The 18046-nt window shown below is 42.7% G+C and overlaps 1 protein-coding gene across 6 annotated transcripts in view; it reads left to right on the forward strand.

Moving 5' to 3' along the window:
* Positions 1-18046, forward strand: part of KMT2C (lysine methyltransferase 2C) — a 346453-nt gene that overhangs the window by 1118 nt on the left and 327289 nt on the right. For 4 of the 6 annotated variants that reach the window (XM_074985090.1, XM_074985092.1, XM_074985091.1 and 1 more), the window contains exon 1: positions 16-176. In XM_074985090.1, coding sequence (XP_074841191.1) covers positions 16-176 — 161 coding nt within the window. Of the gene's footprint in view, positions 1-14; positions 177-18046 lie in introns of those variants that run through there. The other 2 variants (XM_074985089.1, XM_074985087.1) reach the window with 1 other exon arrangement.

The following is an 18046-nucleotide window of genomic DNA, read 5'->3' on the forward strand; positions in this document are numbered from 1 at the left end:
GTCCTGCTGACTAGGATGTCAACGGAGGACAAGAGTCTAGTCGTGGGGGTGGCGGAGCCGCCGCCGCAGCAGACCCCCGAGCCCGGCGCTCCCCCCCCAGCAGCAGCCACAGACAAAAGACCTAGGGGCCGGCCTCGCAAAGATGGCGCTTCCCCTTTCCAGAGAGCCAGAAAGAAGTAAGTTCGGAGCGGGTGAGGGGGCCGGGGGCCGGCAGAGCTGTCACCACGGGCTCGCGCCCGGGGCTCCCGCCCCTCTGCCCAGGGCCATTTTGGGAGGGTCCCTTCCCCTCTCCCCCCCCCCCTCCTCCTCCTCCTCCTCCTCCTCCTCGTCTCTCTCCCCCTCCGCCCGGGGCGCTCTGCCTTCCTCTCGCCGCTCGCTCCCTTTCACCTCTGGCCGCCTCCTGGCCGTCCTTTCCACTTGTCTCTTCCTTTCCGCCTCCCACCCGTTGGCCCCCCTTCCCAGCGCTGCCCCCTCCTCTTTCCCTTTCTCCCCGCCGCCCTGCGGCGGCTCTCCCCCTCCTCCAGGGCTCGCCCTGCGCCAGCCGGGGTCGGCGCTGAGTTCTGCCGAGCCCCTCTCGGCAGAGGGAGGCTCGAGCTCGCCCCAACTGGGCCCCGCGAACACCCTCGCTCGGCGCAGCCACACAGGCAAAGTTTAGACAACAATTTCCTGCAGCCAGCCCAGCCCCGGAGTGTGTTGAAAGTGGGAGCTGCCTTTCCCCGGGAGCTGTCAAACAGCCTCGCACGGGGCCTGGTGGCCGGCGAGGGGCGGGGGGGGAGGTAGGAGGCACCGCTGGAGGGTGGCTAGGAAGATTGTGGTGTTTTGCGTTGTCGTTTGCTTCCTCCTCCGGCCCTCTCTTTTCCCCCGCTTCAGGCGGAACTGAATGCGCTCGGTACACTTTGAGCAAAGTAAGGCAGGGTGCCCCTTACAGCTGCGTCAGCGATCAACAGCGCATCAGACAAACCTAGGGAGCGCGCTGGAGTGATCGGCAGCGTCCAAATGGGGTGCAGGTGGAATATGTTTGGTTTGCAATGGAAAGTCCCTTTTATAATGTTGTTGAGTGTGCGGGTCAGGAACGCTCATGTCTAACCTCCATGTCTTGTGTGCACTAACGTGCTCTTTGAAGTCAATGAGGACTTGATAACTTTGTGCTTATTTTCATGAGGACAGCATGCTCTATTTAGCACAATTTCATGGAATATAACAAAATATTTTATTTACTAACTAGTGAGAATGTGGTCAGACGTTGAATTACCACTCCTAAATTAATGCATTAATGGACACAATAGCTTTTATAGAAACTGTTACATATATTGTGGGTAAGATATCTTTGTTTGGACCAATTTCTGTTTCTCGGTCCAAAGGCCTCGTGATGGTACCCAAGTAGCCCTTTCTGTGACTATCAACAGCACTCAGTTTTGGTTTTTAAATGAGAGGGCATATCAGTGGATAAAAATAGAATAAACCTGTTCCCTCTTATTTTTAATTATGTTTATGTTAAAAATGTAATAAACTGTAGATTAGGGACCATGTTGCAGCCTTCAGGTCTTACTGTTTTATGGGCTTTAGTCAATGTGGTAGCTGTGCAATTTGAAACAAAAATGTTTTGTTAAATCAAGTTTACTTCTCTGTTCTCACAGTCAGTTTTTGTAGCTTTATAAAGAAAGATCTTACACAGACAACTGGAAACTAACTGTACATGGGAAACTGCCTATATGCAAAGTGCTTTTAAGTACATAAAATTAACTGAAGACATAGAAAAAATGTTTTCAGTTGACAATTCAGTTGATCTTCAGTGTTACTTGCAATGATAAGCACATATTTAGATAAGTCTAATTAGTTTTTCCACTGTTCTTGACCTTTCACTTTATAAGTCTTTTTAACATTCACTGTCTGGTTTTAGTGGCTTTGTCTTCTAATAGCTTTTAATGCATGATACTATCCCTCTTAAATCTTTGTTTTGTTAAAATAATACAGATTTTTTTTTCACACAGTGGAAGTATAAAGTGATTATCAGTCTTTGCTGCTGTTCTTTATGTTCAACTCAGTTGTAGAGGCTAGAAGGGATGATCATGATAATGTAGTATGATCTCCTGTACACTGCAGGACACAGAACCTTACCTACTCGCTCATGTCATAGTCCTGTAAACTCTGGCAGAGTTACTGAGGTCCTCAAATTGTGATTTAAAGACTTCAGTCCTTGCATTCAATACCGATTCATCTGCTTTATCCTTAAGTTTGAATACTTCTCACCCTTTTGTTTGTACATGTAACAGTTACATTGGAATCACTTGAGTTGCTTTTAGAAAAGTAGATTTATGGTGAAACTCTGCTGTCTACTTATGTGTATATGATTACGTAGCTACATAATATAAGAGGTAAAGTAAGTCAGTGCAGTTTCTTCCATGTCAGTTAAAGGTCATGAGTGCCCATTGTAAAAAGAGAAGTTGAAGTGTAGTTTTTTTAAATTACATTTCCAGTGTTAAATAGACACTGACAGTCAGTTTTGAGGAGAAATCTAGATCATCATAGAATCAGAGAACACTGGACTGGAAGGGACCTTGAGAGGTCATCAAATCCAGTTCTCTGCCCTCATGGCAGGACCAAGCACTGTCTAGACCATCCCCAACAAATGTCTATTTATTAAATTTCTCTAGTGATGGAGATTCCACAACCTCCCTAGGCAACTTATTCCAGTGTTTAACCACCCTGACAGGAAGTTTTTCCTCACATCCAACCTAAACCCCCCTTACTGCAGTTTAAACCCATAGCTCCTTGTCTTATGCTCAGAGGCCAATGGGAACAATCTTTCTCCCTCCTCCTTGTAACCCTCTTTGAGGTACTTGAAAACCGCTTTCATGTCCCCTCTAAGTCTTTTTCTAAACTAAACAAGCCCAGTTCTTTCAGTCTTGTTTCATAGCTCATGTTCCCTAGACCTTTAATCACTTTTGTTGCTCTTCTCTGGACCTTCTCTAGTTTCTTCACATCTTTCTTGAAAAGTGGTGCTCAGAACTGGACACAGTACTCCAAGGCTGAGTCTACACAGGCACAAATCTTTGAAACGGGCATTAGCATTGACTGTCTAGGCAGGACTACTGCAGAAAGGGTTTAGGGGTCATAGTGGACCACAAGCTAAATCTGAGTCAACAGTGTGATGCTGTTGAAAAATAATAAACAGGATTCTAGGATGCATTAACAGAAGTGTTGAGAGCAGGACACAGGAAGTCATTCTTCTCCTCTGCTCAGTGCTCATTAGGCCTCAATTGGGCTGTGTCTACATGGGCACAAATCTTCGAAATAGCCATGCTAATGGCCATTTTGAAGATTACTAATGAGGTGCTGAATTGAATAGTCAGCACCTCATTCGCATTAGGATGCTTCCGTGGCTACATGAGTGGTCCTTCTTGAAAGGACCCCACACATTTCAAAGTCCCTTTTTTCTGCTCAGCTGAATGGAATAAGAGGATTTTGAAATGTGTGGGGTCCTTACAAAAAGGACCCCCGTATAGCTGCACCAAGCCACGGGCATTTAAAAGTGGCTCTTTTGAGGTGCTGTGGCCGGAAGGGCCCTAATGCTAATGAGGCACTGAATATTCAATTCAGCACCTCATTAGTAATCTTCAAAATGGCCATTAGCATGGCTATTTCAAAGGTTTGTGCCCGTGTAGACATAGCCCAATTGAGGCCTAATGAGTGCTGAGTAGAGGAGAAGAATGACTTCCTGTGTCTTGCTCTCAACGCTTTTTTGTTAATGCATCTTAGAATTGTGTTTGCTATTTTTTAACAGCATCATACTGTTGACTCAGATTTAGCTTGTCAACTATGACCCCTAAACCCTTTCCACAGTACTCCTGCCTAGACAGTCAATTATATTGTATTAAAAACTTTCTAAACCTTACAAAATATAAAAAACTTATTTGATTTATCAAATGTGTACTAGTGGACAAGAGACAGAAGATGAAACTAGCTAGAGACAAAAATTAAACTTTTTCATTAGATGTGAGTGAAATGCAAAAAGTAAACAGACAATTCAAGTTGTTTGTTTTCCTTCCCAATTTAATATTATCGTATCTGATTTGATGCTGCAAGCTGATCCTTGCAGGAGGACTTCAGTGAGCAAATGGAAAGCTTTCATGATTGTGACTTAAGGTATTAAATTAACACAAGAAATCAACATTTCTAAAATAGGATTTTGGTGGTAGTGGAAGAGTTGTCCTGATACATCATGTATCACATGAACACTGGACTGTTTTTAATCACCAGTGCTTCTGGAAGGAGAGGTTTATTTAAAAGTGTATTGGTTTTGATGTTTACACCAGTTTAATATCTTTCAGTATTAAATTAGCTATACATATGGAAAATAAACATTATGTGAAAATAGTTTAATTTTTTGTGTGATAGGAAGACATAGCTAACCACCTCTTGTATTCTTTCCACTTGGGTTAATGTGTTTCTTGTAAATTGGGTGATAGCATATTTCTGAGCATGTTCTCTATGATAATCTCCTGTCTAAATCACTGTTAGCCAATCAGATTATTCAGATGGTTTATTCCATTATAGAAAATATTTCATTGGATATTCAGAGAAAGTAATATTGTAAATAAGAGTACTACATTAAAACAGCATAGCCAAAGTAAAAGGACTTAGGAGTTGAAGGCAGCTTCTTGCAAAGAACCATATTTGAAAAGTACTCAGAGTGATGTCGCTTCCTTGTTAACCATAGGTTCAAATTAGTGATTGAGTTAAGACTTTTTTTTTATCTTCCTATATAGGGTGTGCTCTAGTGAGAGGCTCAGAACCCTCAACTCTTCACAAATGTGGCCCTTTATTTTTATAGGAGCATAGAAATTGCCATACTGGTAGAGATTTAGACCGTTTTGTCTCAACTGGCATCCTGCCTCTAGCAACAGCACTATCTGATGTGTGATAAAAAGACCAAAAAATCCTCATTTTTAGCTTACTGCACCTAGTGCACTAGGCATTGTGCCATGTTCTGCATAAGAAACATGGGAAGTTGCTTGTAGGTGGCAAAGAAGTAATTCACCATGAAGGAGCAACTCCGAGGCTGTGTCTCCACTTGTATTCCTCTTTCGAAAGAGGTATGCAAGTGAGGGAAATCAAAAATGAGGTGCAGATTTGCCTACCTGGCACCCTATTTGCATATTCTGATTTCAAGATAGCTGCTTTTGAAAGAAGAAAACCAGTGTAGACACTGCTCTTTTGAAAGTAAACCCCATCTTCAAAATAATCCTTCTTCCCTTTCTTTATGGGAAGAAGGATTCTTTCATAGATGGGGTTTCCTTTTGAAAGAGCAGTGTCTACATTGGTTTTCTTCTTTCGAAAGAAGCTATTTCGAAATCAGAGTATGCAAATAGGGTGCCAGACAGGCAAATCTACACCTCATTTGCATTTTTGATTTCCCTCATTTGCATGCCTCTTTCAAAAGAGCAAAGCAAGTGTAGACACAGCCCATCAGTTTTTGGTATCTTGTGAGTTTCTGCCTGTAAAGAAGTATGTCAGAACAGCTTTTCTGATGTCATCTCAGGATGAGACAGAATTGGATGTATAGTTATATGAATGATGTTTCCTGAGGACTATAGTTTAGGTAAATAGTTATTGTCTGTGTATGTGGCAAAAAAACATCATTAATGCAGTGTTAAGGTTGCTTGGTGACAGCTCATATCATTCTAGAACATCAGGTTCAATGACTGACAAACTTCTGAAAATCAGTGAATACAAAATTGTGATAAATGCCCATTCAGCCATCACTTTGCACCCTGATGCTGGTAATAGCCCCTGGAAATTATTTACATCCTTTCCAGCTGCATTCACATTGTTCGGTGTAGCTGCATTGAATAGTGGAGGAATAAATTCAAGTAGCATGCACAAATTGGAACTGCCTTTATGATATGAAAGGGCTGGATCTAGGCTCTTTTATGTGGGCTCCAACTAAGATATGTGTGTGTCCTGAGGTGCAAGCATGCATCGTTTCTCTTTAGAATTGCATTGATTGCTAATAGTAACAAGGCACTGGGTTTTCTTGCCATGGTGGGACATGAGTACAGCCTGTGAATTTAATGAGAAGTATAGGAAGATACAGGTTTAAGTGATATCTTGTGTGCAAGTCTGCAGGGGTTGTTAAATTTTGTAAGTCTGTTATTTTGTCAGATGAGAAGGCTCAATGTTTGAGTATATGGCACGTGCAGATATTTGTTGATTACGGTAAAATAGCAGAGTATGAGAGTGTACATTATGGGGATTTTGGAGCATTATTGAAAGAGGGCTGAGTTAATTAAGGTTATGTGGGCACATATTTGCCATACCTCTGTATTTAATAGCTTTCATAGAATCACAGAACAGTAGGACTGGAAGGGACCCAGAGAGGTGTTCGGGTCCAGTACCCTGCCCTCAAGGCAGGACCAAGCACCATCTAGACTATCTCCGGTAGGTATCTGTCTAACCTGCTCTTAAATATCTCCAATGATGGAGGTTCTACAGCCTCCCTAAGCAATTTATTCCAGTGTTTAACCACCCTGACAGTTAGGAAGTTTTTCCTTATGTCCAACCTAAATCTCCCTTGCGGCAGTTTAAGTCCATTGCTCCTTGTCCTATCCTCAGAGGCCAATGAGAACAATTTTTCTCCCTCCTCCTTATAATCCTCTTTTAGGTACTTGAAAACCGCTTTCATGTCTCCAAGTCTTCTTTTTCTAAACTAAACAAGCCTGGTTCTTTCAGTCTTCTCTCATAGCTCATGTTCTCTAGACCTTTAATCACTTTTGTTGCTCTTCCCTGGACCTTCTCCAATTTCTTCATATATTTCTTGAAATGTGGTGCCCAGAACTGGACACAGTATTCCAACTGAGGCCTAATGAGCGCTGAGTAGAGGAGAATGACGTCCTGTGTCTTGCTCTCAGCACTCCTGTTAATGCATCCCAGAATCACATTTGCTTTTTTTGCAACAGTATTACACAGTTGACTCAGATTTAGCTTGTGGTCCGCTCTGACTCCTAAATCTTTCTGCAGCACTCCTTCCGAGACAGTTGCTTCTGATTTCATATATATGAAGCTGATGGTTCCTTCCTAAGTGGAGTACTTCACATTTGTACTTATTAAACTTTATCCTGTTTACCTTAGACCATTTTTCCAGTTTGTCCAGATCATTTTGAATTCTGACCCTGTCTTCCAAAGTACTTGGAACTCCTCTCAGCTTGGTATCATCTGCAAACTTAATAAGGCTACTCTATATGCTAATATCTAAATCATTGATCAAGATATTGAATAGAATTGGTCCCAAAACAGACTGTTGTGGAACTCTACTTGTTGTGCTCTTCCAGCATGACTGCAAACCATTAATAACTACTCTCTTTTCAGATGATTAAGTTTTGCTGAACGCAATGTTCTGGAATGGCACGAGCTATAACTGAGCGTTCTTCTTTCTGTGTTAAGTTTTTTTTTGCCATATCATCTCCTACATTTTAAGCAGGAAGAGAAATATTGTTAGGAGTTAGTGGTCATTTAAATAACCTGGGCTTGCTCTTGATAAACTGCTGTGGTTAGGTAATAATCTGGCCATGCAATGATAAGTTTCCAGTGAGTATTTATTAACAGGGCTAATGAAAGACCAATGTTGAGATTTCTACATCCTAAAACCTTGGCAGATTTGATTGTTGTTTAATTTTAAGTGTGTGAGAGAAGATTGGTGTGCATCTCTTCCCCACATCCTGCCCCAACCACTCCTTGTAATATGTAGTCTACCCCGCTAGCATTTGTTTCTTGTTGTCTTCTACCTTGTATTTTGAGTAGCATATCACGGGCATCAGCTTATTGAAGGCCTAAGGCCCAGGTGCTACTTTGGTTATGTAGTCCAACCTGCACGCTGAACAAGGTCCCTAACTCCTGCTACCTACCTTTAGCTGGGGCTCCAACCCCTGCTTCCCTAGCCATGCCCTGTTCACCCAGTCCATTCCTCCTCCACACTGGGTCCCTTTTCTCGCACATTGGCCGTGTCTACACTAGCCCCAAACTTCAAAATGGCCACGCAAATGGCCATTTCGAAGTTTACTAATGAAGCGCTGAAATGCATATTCAGCGCTTCATTAGCATGCGGGCGGCCACGGTGCTTCGAAATTGATGCGGCTCGTCTCTACGGGGCTGCTTTTCGAAAGGACCCTGCCTACTTCGAAGTCCCCTTATTCCCATGAGCAGATGGGAATAAGGGGACTTCGAAATAGGCAGGGTCCTTTCGAAAAGCAGCCCTGTCGGGACGAGCTGCGCGACGGCGAGCCACATCAATTTTGAAGCGCCGCGGCCACCTGCATGCTAATGAAGCACTGAATATGCATTTCAGCGCTTCATTAGTAAACTTCGAAATGGCCATTTGCGTGGCCATTTCGACGTTTGGGGCTAGTGTAGATGTAGCCATTCTGTCCAGCTCTTCCACCCCATCTTCCAGCTATTTGTTTTCTGGATTTTAGGTGTATAAATTTGTTCCCGTTATTCCCCCCAGATCCCAGCCCACATGGAGAAGCAGGGAGAGAGGCTGAGAACCCAGAGCAGGTTCATCCAGACCCTAGAGCACAAAGTGGGCAGAGAAAGGAATCCAAACTCCTATGGGGCATAGGGTTCCCTGAGATCCCAGCACACACACAGAAAGGGAGAATTCAGAGCTGACATACTCCATAACCCTTCACATCCTGTGCTACCCCTCATACTCTTCCCAACCTGTGTCTTCCCATTTCTTCCTAATCCCTATCTCTCCCATTTTACCTGAGCCTCCACTCCTACTTTTCTCTCCTTCCACCTATTCCCATTTATCCCTCTCTCCATATACTCCCATCTCCCACTTCAGACCTAGTCCTCTCTTTCCCGTTGCCCCAACTCTCATACCCTTCTTACCCCTCCCTACTCAGTGAGCATTCAGAGACATAATTTATTTAATTTTCAAAAATAATTTCAGCGTACGGATTATTAAAAAAAATAGTTTTTTGTGCCAGATGTTTACAGTTCACTCATGGAAACTCACTAGAGAAGCCACAGTCTTAGTGAGTTATTAGAACCGGCATACTCAGACAATGCAGTAAGTATTCCATGGGGCAGGCAGGTCCTCCCTAGATTCCAGTTTATATCACATAAGGGCAGTAGGGAGAGACCACCCTTTGATATGGTCACAAAAGCTGTTCTTGCTTCTTTTTTGTCCTACAGCCCCATGCCACTCATTCCCATGTGCCCCACCTCCTTCCTCACTTGAAATCCCCAGCCCCTTTCATTTGCCCTACCCTTCACTCCATTTGCCCCTCCTGTTAGTGCAGTCCCAAATCTTTTACTATTGTCCCTTTCATTTCCCCCACGCCAATACACCCCCTTGTCAGCTAATTTTTGCATATCTTTTTCTTAGTTTACAAGAATATTTGAATACAGATTCCTGTGTACTCAGAGACTGATTTTAGCAAATATACTGTCCGGCTGTCTCCAAATTCCTGGCCATGGTAGGACTCAAGTTGATATATTAGTGTGAAAATTTGAAGGCAAACAGTCCTGTTAACAGCCCTGTCTTCATATACTCAGTGTAATCAATTAAGTGCCAGAATTAGAGAAGCAAAATCTTCTTGAAATAATGTTTTAATTTAATTTTCCCAAAGGCCTGATGGGGTGACCCTTGAGCGGTTTAGCTCCTGATGAAATTATTTGAATCTGAGCTCAGATTTTATATGTTTTGAAAGAGGTGAAGTTGACAGAATCTAGCAACTTTAAAATAATCTTCCCCCCCCCCCCCCCCGGGGCTGTATTTGAGAATCCTTAGGTCAAACTCCAAAACTTTGGACACTTGTTCTTTTTTGTATGACCCATTTAAATGTAGAGCAACAATTTTTTATATTTAGATGGTTAAGCCAGATAATTGTGTCTGGAGTAGTGAAGTGTATTGCTGTGGTATCTCCTTTGTGATTGTGAATTGGGCATTGAGTTGTTGTATGTTACAGGGTTTATTCTGGGTGACGATTACACACTATGCAGCAAGTATCCACATCTCCCATGATTTGAGCTAATATGTTTTTGGGTTGCCCATGCTTTTCATGAGAGATTCAAAACTCGTAATCTTCTGTATTGTGTTTCCAAGCTTCATCAGGGTTGAAGTTACACTGTTGAAGGCTAAATGTGTGGTGCAAAAGAGCTTATGTGACTATAACTGGTGGTGAGGGACGTTGTTAGTGCTGGTGGATGGAAAGATATTTATTTTCTGTGAAGAACTCCTGAAGCGTTGTGATATTGCAGAGAATTGATAGGGAAGCCACGTGCGATAGCGCTGGCAGCCAGCATGTTGGGGTCAGCTTGAGGGTTCTTAGTAATGCACTGCATTACAGTGTTTAGTTGGACACCAAGTTGGGTATGGTTACTTGGGTCCTATACTGGCACGCAGTACTCGGCTGTCACTCATATCTGCAACCATGATGCTGTGATGCTTCTAAGCTTGTGCTTACCAGTTTCAGGTTCAAGTTGAGCCTTGTCTTTGTTTTAGCAGCTGCCTTCTTCAGATGGCCATAGAACATTAGCATGGAATCCAGCTTCGCTTTGAGATAGGTCAGAGTGGGGTTACATCACACAGTGTTGCTGCAGAAGGTCACTTTCAGGGGTGCGCTTAGCATTCCTGCTATCAAGATGGAATGCAGTAACTGGTGTTTTGTGGGGATTTGGCTTGAGCATTCATTTCAATAATAGTCCTGTGTTTGAGTTCTGTTCAAGGTGGGCTCAATGTAATCTGCATATACAAATTTGTGACACAGTAACTGAACATTGATTAAAGACTTCATGGTTATTAGCAACAATTCAAGCCATCATAATAGCCCTGTTAATGGGCCATGTAACACACCAGATAAAGTCTGGAACAAGGATCCTCTAACTTAACATTGAAGGACTTCCCTAGATGAAGTCTGCATATCTGGCATAACGTCACTGTCCTAGTGCTCCAAAAAACCTATTTCTCCAATGATTAATGGACTAGCTGCTACTGTATCCATGGTTACAATCTCACAACAAGCCACTGCTATATGAATTATGGCCTGATTAAATACACCGTCATAGATTTTGATGTTTTCCCCCCATTTGAAAAAGAAGCCACCTGTCTCACTGTATTGGGATTGGTAATGTGCAGCTCCCCATGGCATATGAAGCCCCTAATTCAAAATGACCACTGTCAGAACTCCCCAGAGTTCTGATCATGGCCTTATATATATATTTGTGACTTTAACAGACACTGCACTGTGTGGGGTTTTGAAGTAAATGAAGCTAACGGTGAAAACCTTTTGCACTGGATGTCTGCTGAAGGTCTGCAACTGGTCTTTGATCCAAACATCAATTAGCTTTCCATAATACTTGCTGGCAACGTGATTACAACCCAGGCATGACCATTTGGGCTGCGTCTACACGTGCACGCTACTTCGAAGTAGCGGCAGTAACTTCGAAATAGCGCCCGTCACGTCTACACGTGTTGGGCGCTATTTCGAAGTTGAAATCGACGTTAGGCGGCGAGACGTCGAAGTCGCTAACCCCATGAGCGGATGGGAATAGCGCCCTACTTCGACGTTCAACATCGAAGTAGGGACGTGTAGACGATCCGCGTCCCGCAACATCGAAATAGCGGGGTCCTCCATGGCGGCCATCAGCTGGGGGGTTGAGAGATACTCTCTCTCCAGCCCTTGCGGGGCTCTGTGGTCACCGTGGGCAGCAGCCCTTAGCCCAGGGCTTCTGGCTGCTGCTGCTGCAGCTGGGGGTCCGTGCTGCATATACAGGGTCTGCAACTAGTTGTTGGCTCTGTGTATCTTGCACTGTTTAATGAAAGTGTGTCTGGGAGGGGCCCTTTAAGGGAGCGGCTTGCTGTTGAGTCCACCCCGTGACCCTGTCTGCAGCTGTGCCTGGCTCCCTTATTTCGATGTGTGCTACTTTGCCGTGTAGACGTTCCCTCACTGTGCCTATTTTGATGTTGGGCTGAGCAACGTCGAAGTTGAACATCGACGTTGCCAGCCCTGGAGGACGTGTAGACGTTATTCATCGAAATAGCCTATTTCGATGTCGCAACATCGAAATAAGCTATTTCGAAGTTGGGTGCACGTGTAGACGTAGCCTTGGATTCCTAACAAAACCTTATTCCTTTTGACGTACACAAAATTTTAGGGCAAAATGATTGTGTAAAAATTTTAGAGCACATAGAGTTGAGATTTAAAAAGAAAGCTAGTTGTAACCATAAATATAGCAGATCTCTTGCTCTGCTGTTTTTATGGTTGCATTTAGAGACCAGGACTCTGTTGTGATAGACACTATATAAAAATATAATACAAACATGGTACCCACCCACATGACTTTGCAATCTAAATTTAAGACAAGACAGCAGGTGGACAGGAGAGGGAGACTGGGGTTATGAGAGCATAGGAGAATAGCAGTTATGAACAGTTGAATACCCAGTGGTTCCTAGTCCTTGTCTAGTGTGTTGTAGACATCTAGGCATAGATCATTTTTAAGAAAAACTTGAAGGGAATAATGTAGTGTCCTTAAACATTTTTAGAGATCTTCCATGTGTATGGAGTGACATTGGAGAGACTGACAGTGTTTGAATAATTGACAATGGACAACTAAGGGTACTATTTCAGGAGTTAGGTAGATGATAGGTAGATCCAGAATATTCATGAAGAGTTTAAAAAATGAAGGCAAGTCATTCTAAGTTTGGTGTGATGGAAAAGAAGAAGCCTGTGGAAGGACGAAAAGACAGGAGTGATGTGTTCAAAGCAGTGAGTCTGGAAGATGATTTGCAGTAACCTTTGGTGTGGATTTCAACGGTGGGAAAATTGTATTGTAAAGTCCAGAGAGAAGGAGGCTATGAGAGCTGAAAAGCAAAATGATGAAAGCTGGGTATAGAGTTAGCTGTGTGGATGAAGAGGAAAGGCTGGATCTTGTGACTTGCTTCTGAACCACCTTGCCAAAACATGACCTTTATGTATGTGTCTGCATAGAGGGTCTTAGTCAAGTCCATGTGAGTAGTGGTAGCAGTGATGTTAACTGTAAAAGGAGAAAAGGCTGGTGATCAAAAACTTAGTCTTAATCTTGTTGAGCTTCTTAACAGCTGAGTATCCATGAAAAGTTGTACGAATAATATTGTGTAGGTGCAATAAGACTTCTGAAAATTATTTTTCTACAGTAGAACTTTGTTAATCTGCCCACACAATCATTAGCACAAAATTGTTCCTGTTACTGCTTCATAGTAAAGACTAACTAGCCAGATCCTACAGTGTGGTCTCATTTATTATGGGTGATGGATGTGATTCATAGATAAACTTGTATCCAGACTTTCCTTCTAAAACCTGCTTTTAACTGTTGGTTGGTGTAAAAATTATTTACTTTGCAAATAGGACATACTTAAAAGAGGGTATGACAACATGTTTTCCAGAGACTTTTCAAAGTGTTTGATTAAAAGTGTTTGTGCATGCTACTTCATTCAATAATTTAAGTAATTTAAAATTATTACTTACTTTGGCCCATGTTCAGAGCAGTAGGTTTTCAAAACTTCAGGAATTCACATATACAGATTTTTTTTAAGACATAAGCACAGAATGTTTGCCAGAAAATAATTATTAAAGAATCTTTTTCATTAGTTTGACTGCAGTCTGCGTCAGTATTAGCCAGTATTTAATAATATCTATATCAATTTCAGAAGAGCTGTAATGCAGTTGTACATTTTCTTAGCTATGTTTCTTTGCTCATCCCCTGCCTCACAGTGTATTGCAGCTTTCATACCCCTGGTTTCCCCTGCCCTCTTTTCTTTTTTTTTAAACATTTGTAAATGTTAGCTTTGAACATTTGCATTGTAACATTTTTTAAAAAAATGTAATTTGTAAATATGTATTTAAAACATTTAGGAGTTGCAAAACAACACGGCAGAAGCTAGGACTGCTGCCCGCCAAGGGTGGAATCCTCATATGGGTGGAAGGTCAGACTTGGTACATCCATTACATGGACAAGATTTAAGGAATTAAGCTTTTAATTCTCAGTTATGAGCAAAACTTGTGTAGCAGATGAATAAAAAGATTGTTCTAGACGATGGTGGTTTTGTAACAGTTTTGCTTCATGAGCAGAGTTGTTAGAATGCTTATTACTGTGAATTTTTCTTATTATTTGTACGTGTGCATAAATTTGGTGTTAAAGTTGGGGCCAGCATTGTTTGTGTAATTATGTTTTATAGCTTCCATAATTTTGAAAGTTTGAGTTGTTTTAATGTGTTCTCCAAAATTGTATTTAACAATATTAACTGTGTATTAATATGTTCATCTTCTACAGTGTCTCTTTTCAAGAATCTCAAGGAGTCTGATGAACTTTAAGTGATAAGGGCAGGAAAAGTCGATTTATTTTTTGTAAAGGTTCAGCTTTCTTGGTCAAGGTATAACTGAAGTCCAGACTAATGTTTTTTACACCATGGCTGTGTCTACATTACATCATTCTGTTGACAGAAGTTACTGTCGACAGATATTTCTTGACAAAACCTCTGTCGACGGAACATGTCCACACATAACAGAGGCTCCCCCTGTTTTTGCCCTCTGTCAGCAGAAAGTGGCCAGACTGTCCAGCCCTCTGTTGACAGAACAGCCAACCGGAAGCTCTGCAAACAGGGCTGCATGGTGAACCGGAAGCCCTCTCTGTCAACAGGGGGCCCCCTGGAGCATCTCCACACTTTTTTGTCAACAGAATCTGTTAACAGAAGTGCTATGCCTCGTACGGTCACGACAGAAGTCTGCCTGGGAAAGTGCTGCATTCTGTCAACAGATTCTCGACAATGCATTTGTAGTGTGGACGCTCAATGGTTTTGACGACAGAAGGCCTCTTCTGTCAACGAAAATCTGTAGTGTAGACCCAGCCCACAATAACAAGAATGATGATAATAAGGGCAAGTCCACACTAAAAATTAAGTCTACTTAAGTAGGTGTTTGACCACTGCAGCAATTATTACAGTTTTTCATGTCCATGCTATGTCCCCTTTGTCAGTGGTGTATGTCCTTACCAGGAGCACTTGTGTGGATTAAATGGACAACACTGGGCCTCCTGGAGCACTGACGGCCTAGAGCCCTGTTGCTTGGGGCTGCTAATGGGGCTCTGATGGTCAGCCCTGCTCTTACATTACCTGTTTCTGCCTTTGACAGTCTAGTTTGTCAGCCCTGGTTGTCAAAGGCAGCAACAGGTGACGTAAGTGCACGTAAATGAGAATTTGCTGTCCGTTTGAAGTATCTGGCCATCTGGATTTGACCCATGGACTGCCTCTTGACTATCCCTGGATGAAGCATTCCAATACCCTGTGAAAGAGAGATTATCCCCATTGGTCACATAGGAAGACTTTGGCAGAAGTAGGAAAAGAACTCCAGTGTGTGTGCACTTCAAGTGCTACCATGGTGCAGCTGCCACACTGCAGTGTAGGCATTTACTACGGGAACAGAAGTAGTTTTTTCCAGTCAGCCATCTTGAGGCAGGGCCTGGGGCAACCCCTCCCCAGCGTGTCACAGGTCCTGCCCCAACCCTGTCTATCTCCTCCCCGAGCAATGCTGCTGGGGGTTTGAGGTCTAGTGATGCTGCAGGAGGAGGTGGAAGTGGACCACCCTGGTACTGGGGCACTCTGCTTCCCACTGCTGCAGAAAAGCAAGGCACAGAGGGCTGGGAGGACAATGTGATGGAGAGGAGCAGGCTGCCAAGCTCCTGCCACGCATGTGGGGAAGCAGCCCTTGCTTATGGAGTGCCAGGCTCCCATAATCCCCCAGTCTCTCCCATCCATAGGACGGTGGGCTGGCTGCCACTGGGGCCCCAAAAGTGTAGGGCTCGGGTTGCCACCCCACTTCAACCTATGTATGGGACGGGGTGTTTCCAGTGCTGTAGTAGATTTACCTCATAGAGAGGTAGTACATTGATCTAGATGCATCTGCAGTAGGGTTAGGTTAACTTAACTACATTGAACTCGGTTTTAAATTTTTCACAGCTCAGAGCATTGTAGCCAGGTTGACTTAAGTTTTAGGTGTAGACCAGGCCTTAGTCTCCTAACTTCCAGTCACTTGATACAGCCACCAGACAATCATTACACCATGTGTTAAGTGACATGGGAGATTCCTTGGAAAAAATACCAAGTATCTTCAAGTTAGAATAACCCATATACTGGGTACTATTATTAATACATTATGGAATATTCTTAATTGTTAAAAACGATATATATTAGTGAGTAGTGTCCTCTGTTTTGGGATAAGCATCTACATTTGCTTCAGTACTGAAGTATAATGGAACCAGAAAATGGCAGACCTAGCTCAGTTCAAAATACTTTTGCTGATTACATATTTGTCACTCTTCAATTCAAAATGTATTTTAAAAGAAACCTCACACCTTATTACATGCCATCTCAACACAATATGCAAGTGCTACTGTGTACTATAATGCTTTGTTACAAGAATCTAACTTTTGTTTGTTGGAACCCTCCTGCATACTCTTTTAAATGGAGCTATTTCAAAAGTGTGAGGGTGCTCTTTGATGTTTCTTTAACGATAAAAGTTACCTTGATTGGTGTCTTAATTAGCTGGTATTAGGAGGAAAAGCAATTTACTTCTTCCTCTGTTGTTTTTAAATCCTACCCATGACTGTAGTGTGTAACCACTGCATGACATCCCAAAAGGAAAAGGGGTTTTTCATAAGACTGCATTCCCTTCCTTGTTTCTTTCTGTCTTTCTCCTTGTTAGAGTACATCTTCTCTGTTGCCCCATGCTAGGTTTCTATTTTCTTTTTTTGTGTGAGAGCTCCTCCTAATAGTGAGAGGTCCTAAGGCTCTGTTTATTTTCTCTCTGGAGCTGTATCACAGTAACATCTTCCTGCTGATGAGGGTTTGGAAGTGTCTGTACTATCCTTTCAGTTGATCTGAGTGGGCGACTAAAGATTGATACGTGGCATTCCCATCCATGCTCAAGTCTCTGGTTCTGCAAACTTTTAGGGCTGATCTCCACTGCAAAGTTAGGAAGGCTTAACTACCAGACTCGGGTCTGTGAAAATTTCCACACCATGTGTGATGTGATTAAGCCAGCCTAAGTCTGGGTGTAGATGATACCCCTGTGCTAATGGAAAAATACTTTGGTTGCCCTAACTACTGCCTCTGAGAGAGGTGGATTTAACACAGTGATGAAAGAATGCTTATGCCACTACTGTAAGTGTCTACAGCAGAGCACATTGGTCACTGTTGCATTACTGATGCAGACATAATGTTGACCATTTACAAATTTTTTTGCCCAGGAGTAGATCTGTTGAAGTCAGTGAAACTGCTTATATGAGTAAAGTTACCTTTCTCTGTGCATAAGTGTTTTCAATATTGGAGCCGAAGGCCATGCCCGCTGCAAAAAAGGTGCAGATATTTCTTCAGCTGGTTAATTAGCATGCATTCATTATCTTGCTGTAAAATCCTAGTGGAGATATGGCACTGTAGTTTTTCCACAAGATAGCCATGGGAGGTCAACACTATACCTTGTCTGTGGTTGACCTTTTATCTACCTCATGATAAAAAGATAGTGCCTTGTCTCCACTAGGATTTTACAGCTGCAAAAGTAACAAATGGTAGATATCTGTTGGAAAAAAGGGCCATTTTTGGTCCATGAAGTCATGGCCTGAGTGAACTACTGCTGCAGTGCTCCTCTTCCTAGCAAAGCTTGGTTTCAAACTACTTTCATCTGCAAGGTTAAGCTAATGCAAATGAGATGATTCATTTATTAGGCAATGTTTCATGCTGTGAGCACATTAGACCTCTGCTCTATGATCTTCACTGGGTGCCAGTAGACTTCTGGGTGAGATGCAAGATGTTGCATTCAATCTATGTATGATTAAATGGTTTGGGACCTGCTTTACTGGAACAATGGCTGCTCTCCCCATGTGAGTCCCATGGCAGCTGTAATCCTCCATGATGCTCAGACTTCATGCCCTTGGGTTTGGCAGCATGGAAACTGCTGTAAACTACACTGATAATTATATTGATTCTTCAAGTTTTGTTGTTCAGGATGTT

The sequence above is a fragment of the Carettochelys insculpta genome, chromosome 2, assembly GCF_033958435.1.
Source record: "Carettochelys insculpta isolate YL-2023 chromosome 2, ASM3395843v1, whole genome shotgun sequence".
Lineage (NCBI taxonomy): Eukaryota > Metazoa > Chordata > Testudines > Carettochelyidae > Carettochelys > Carettochelys insculpta.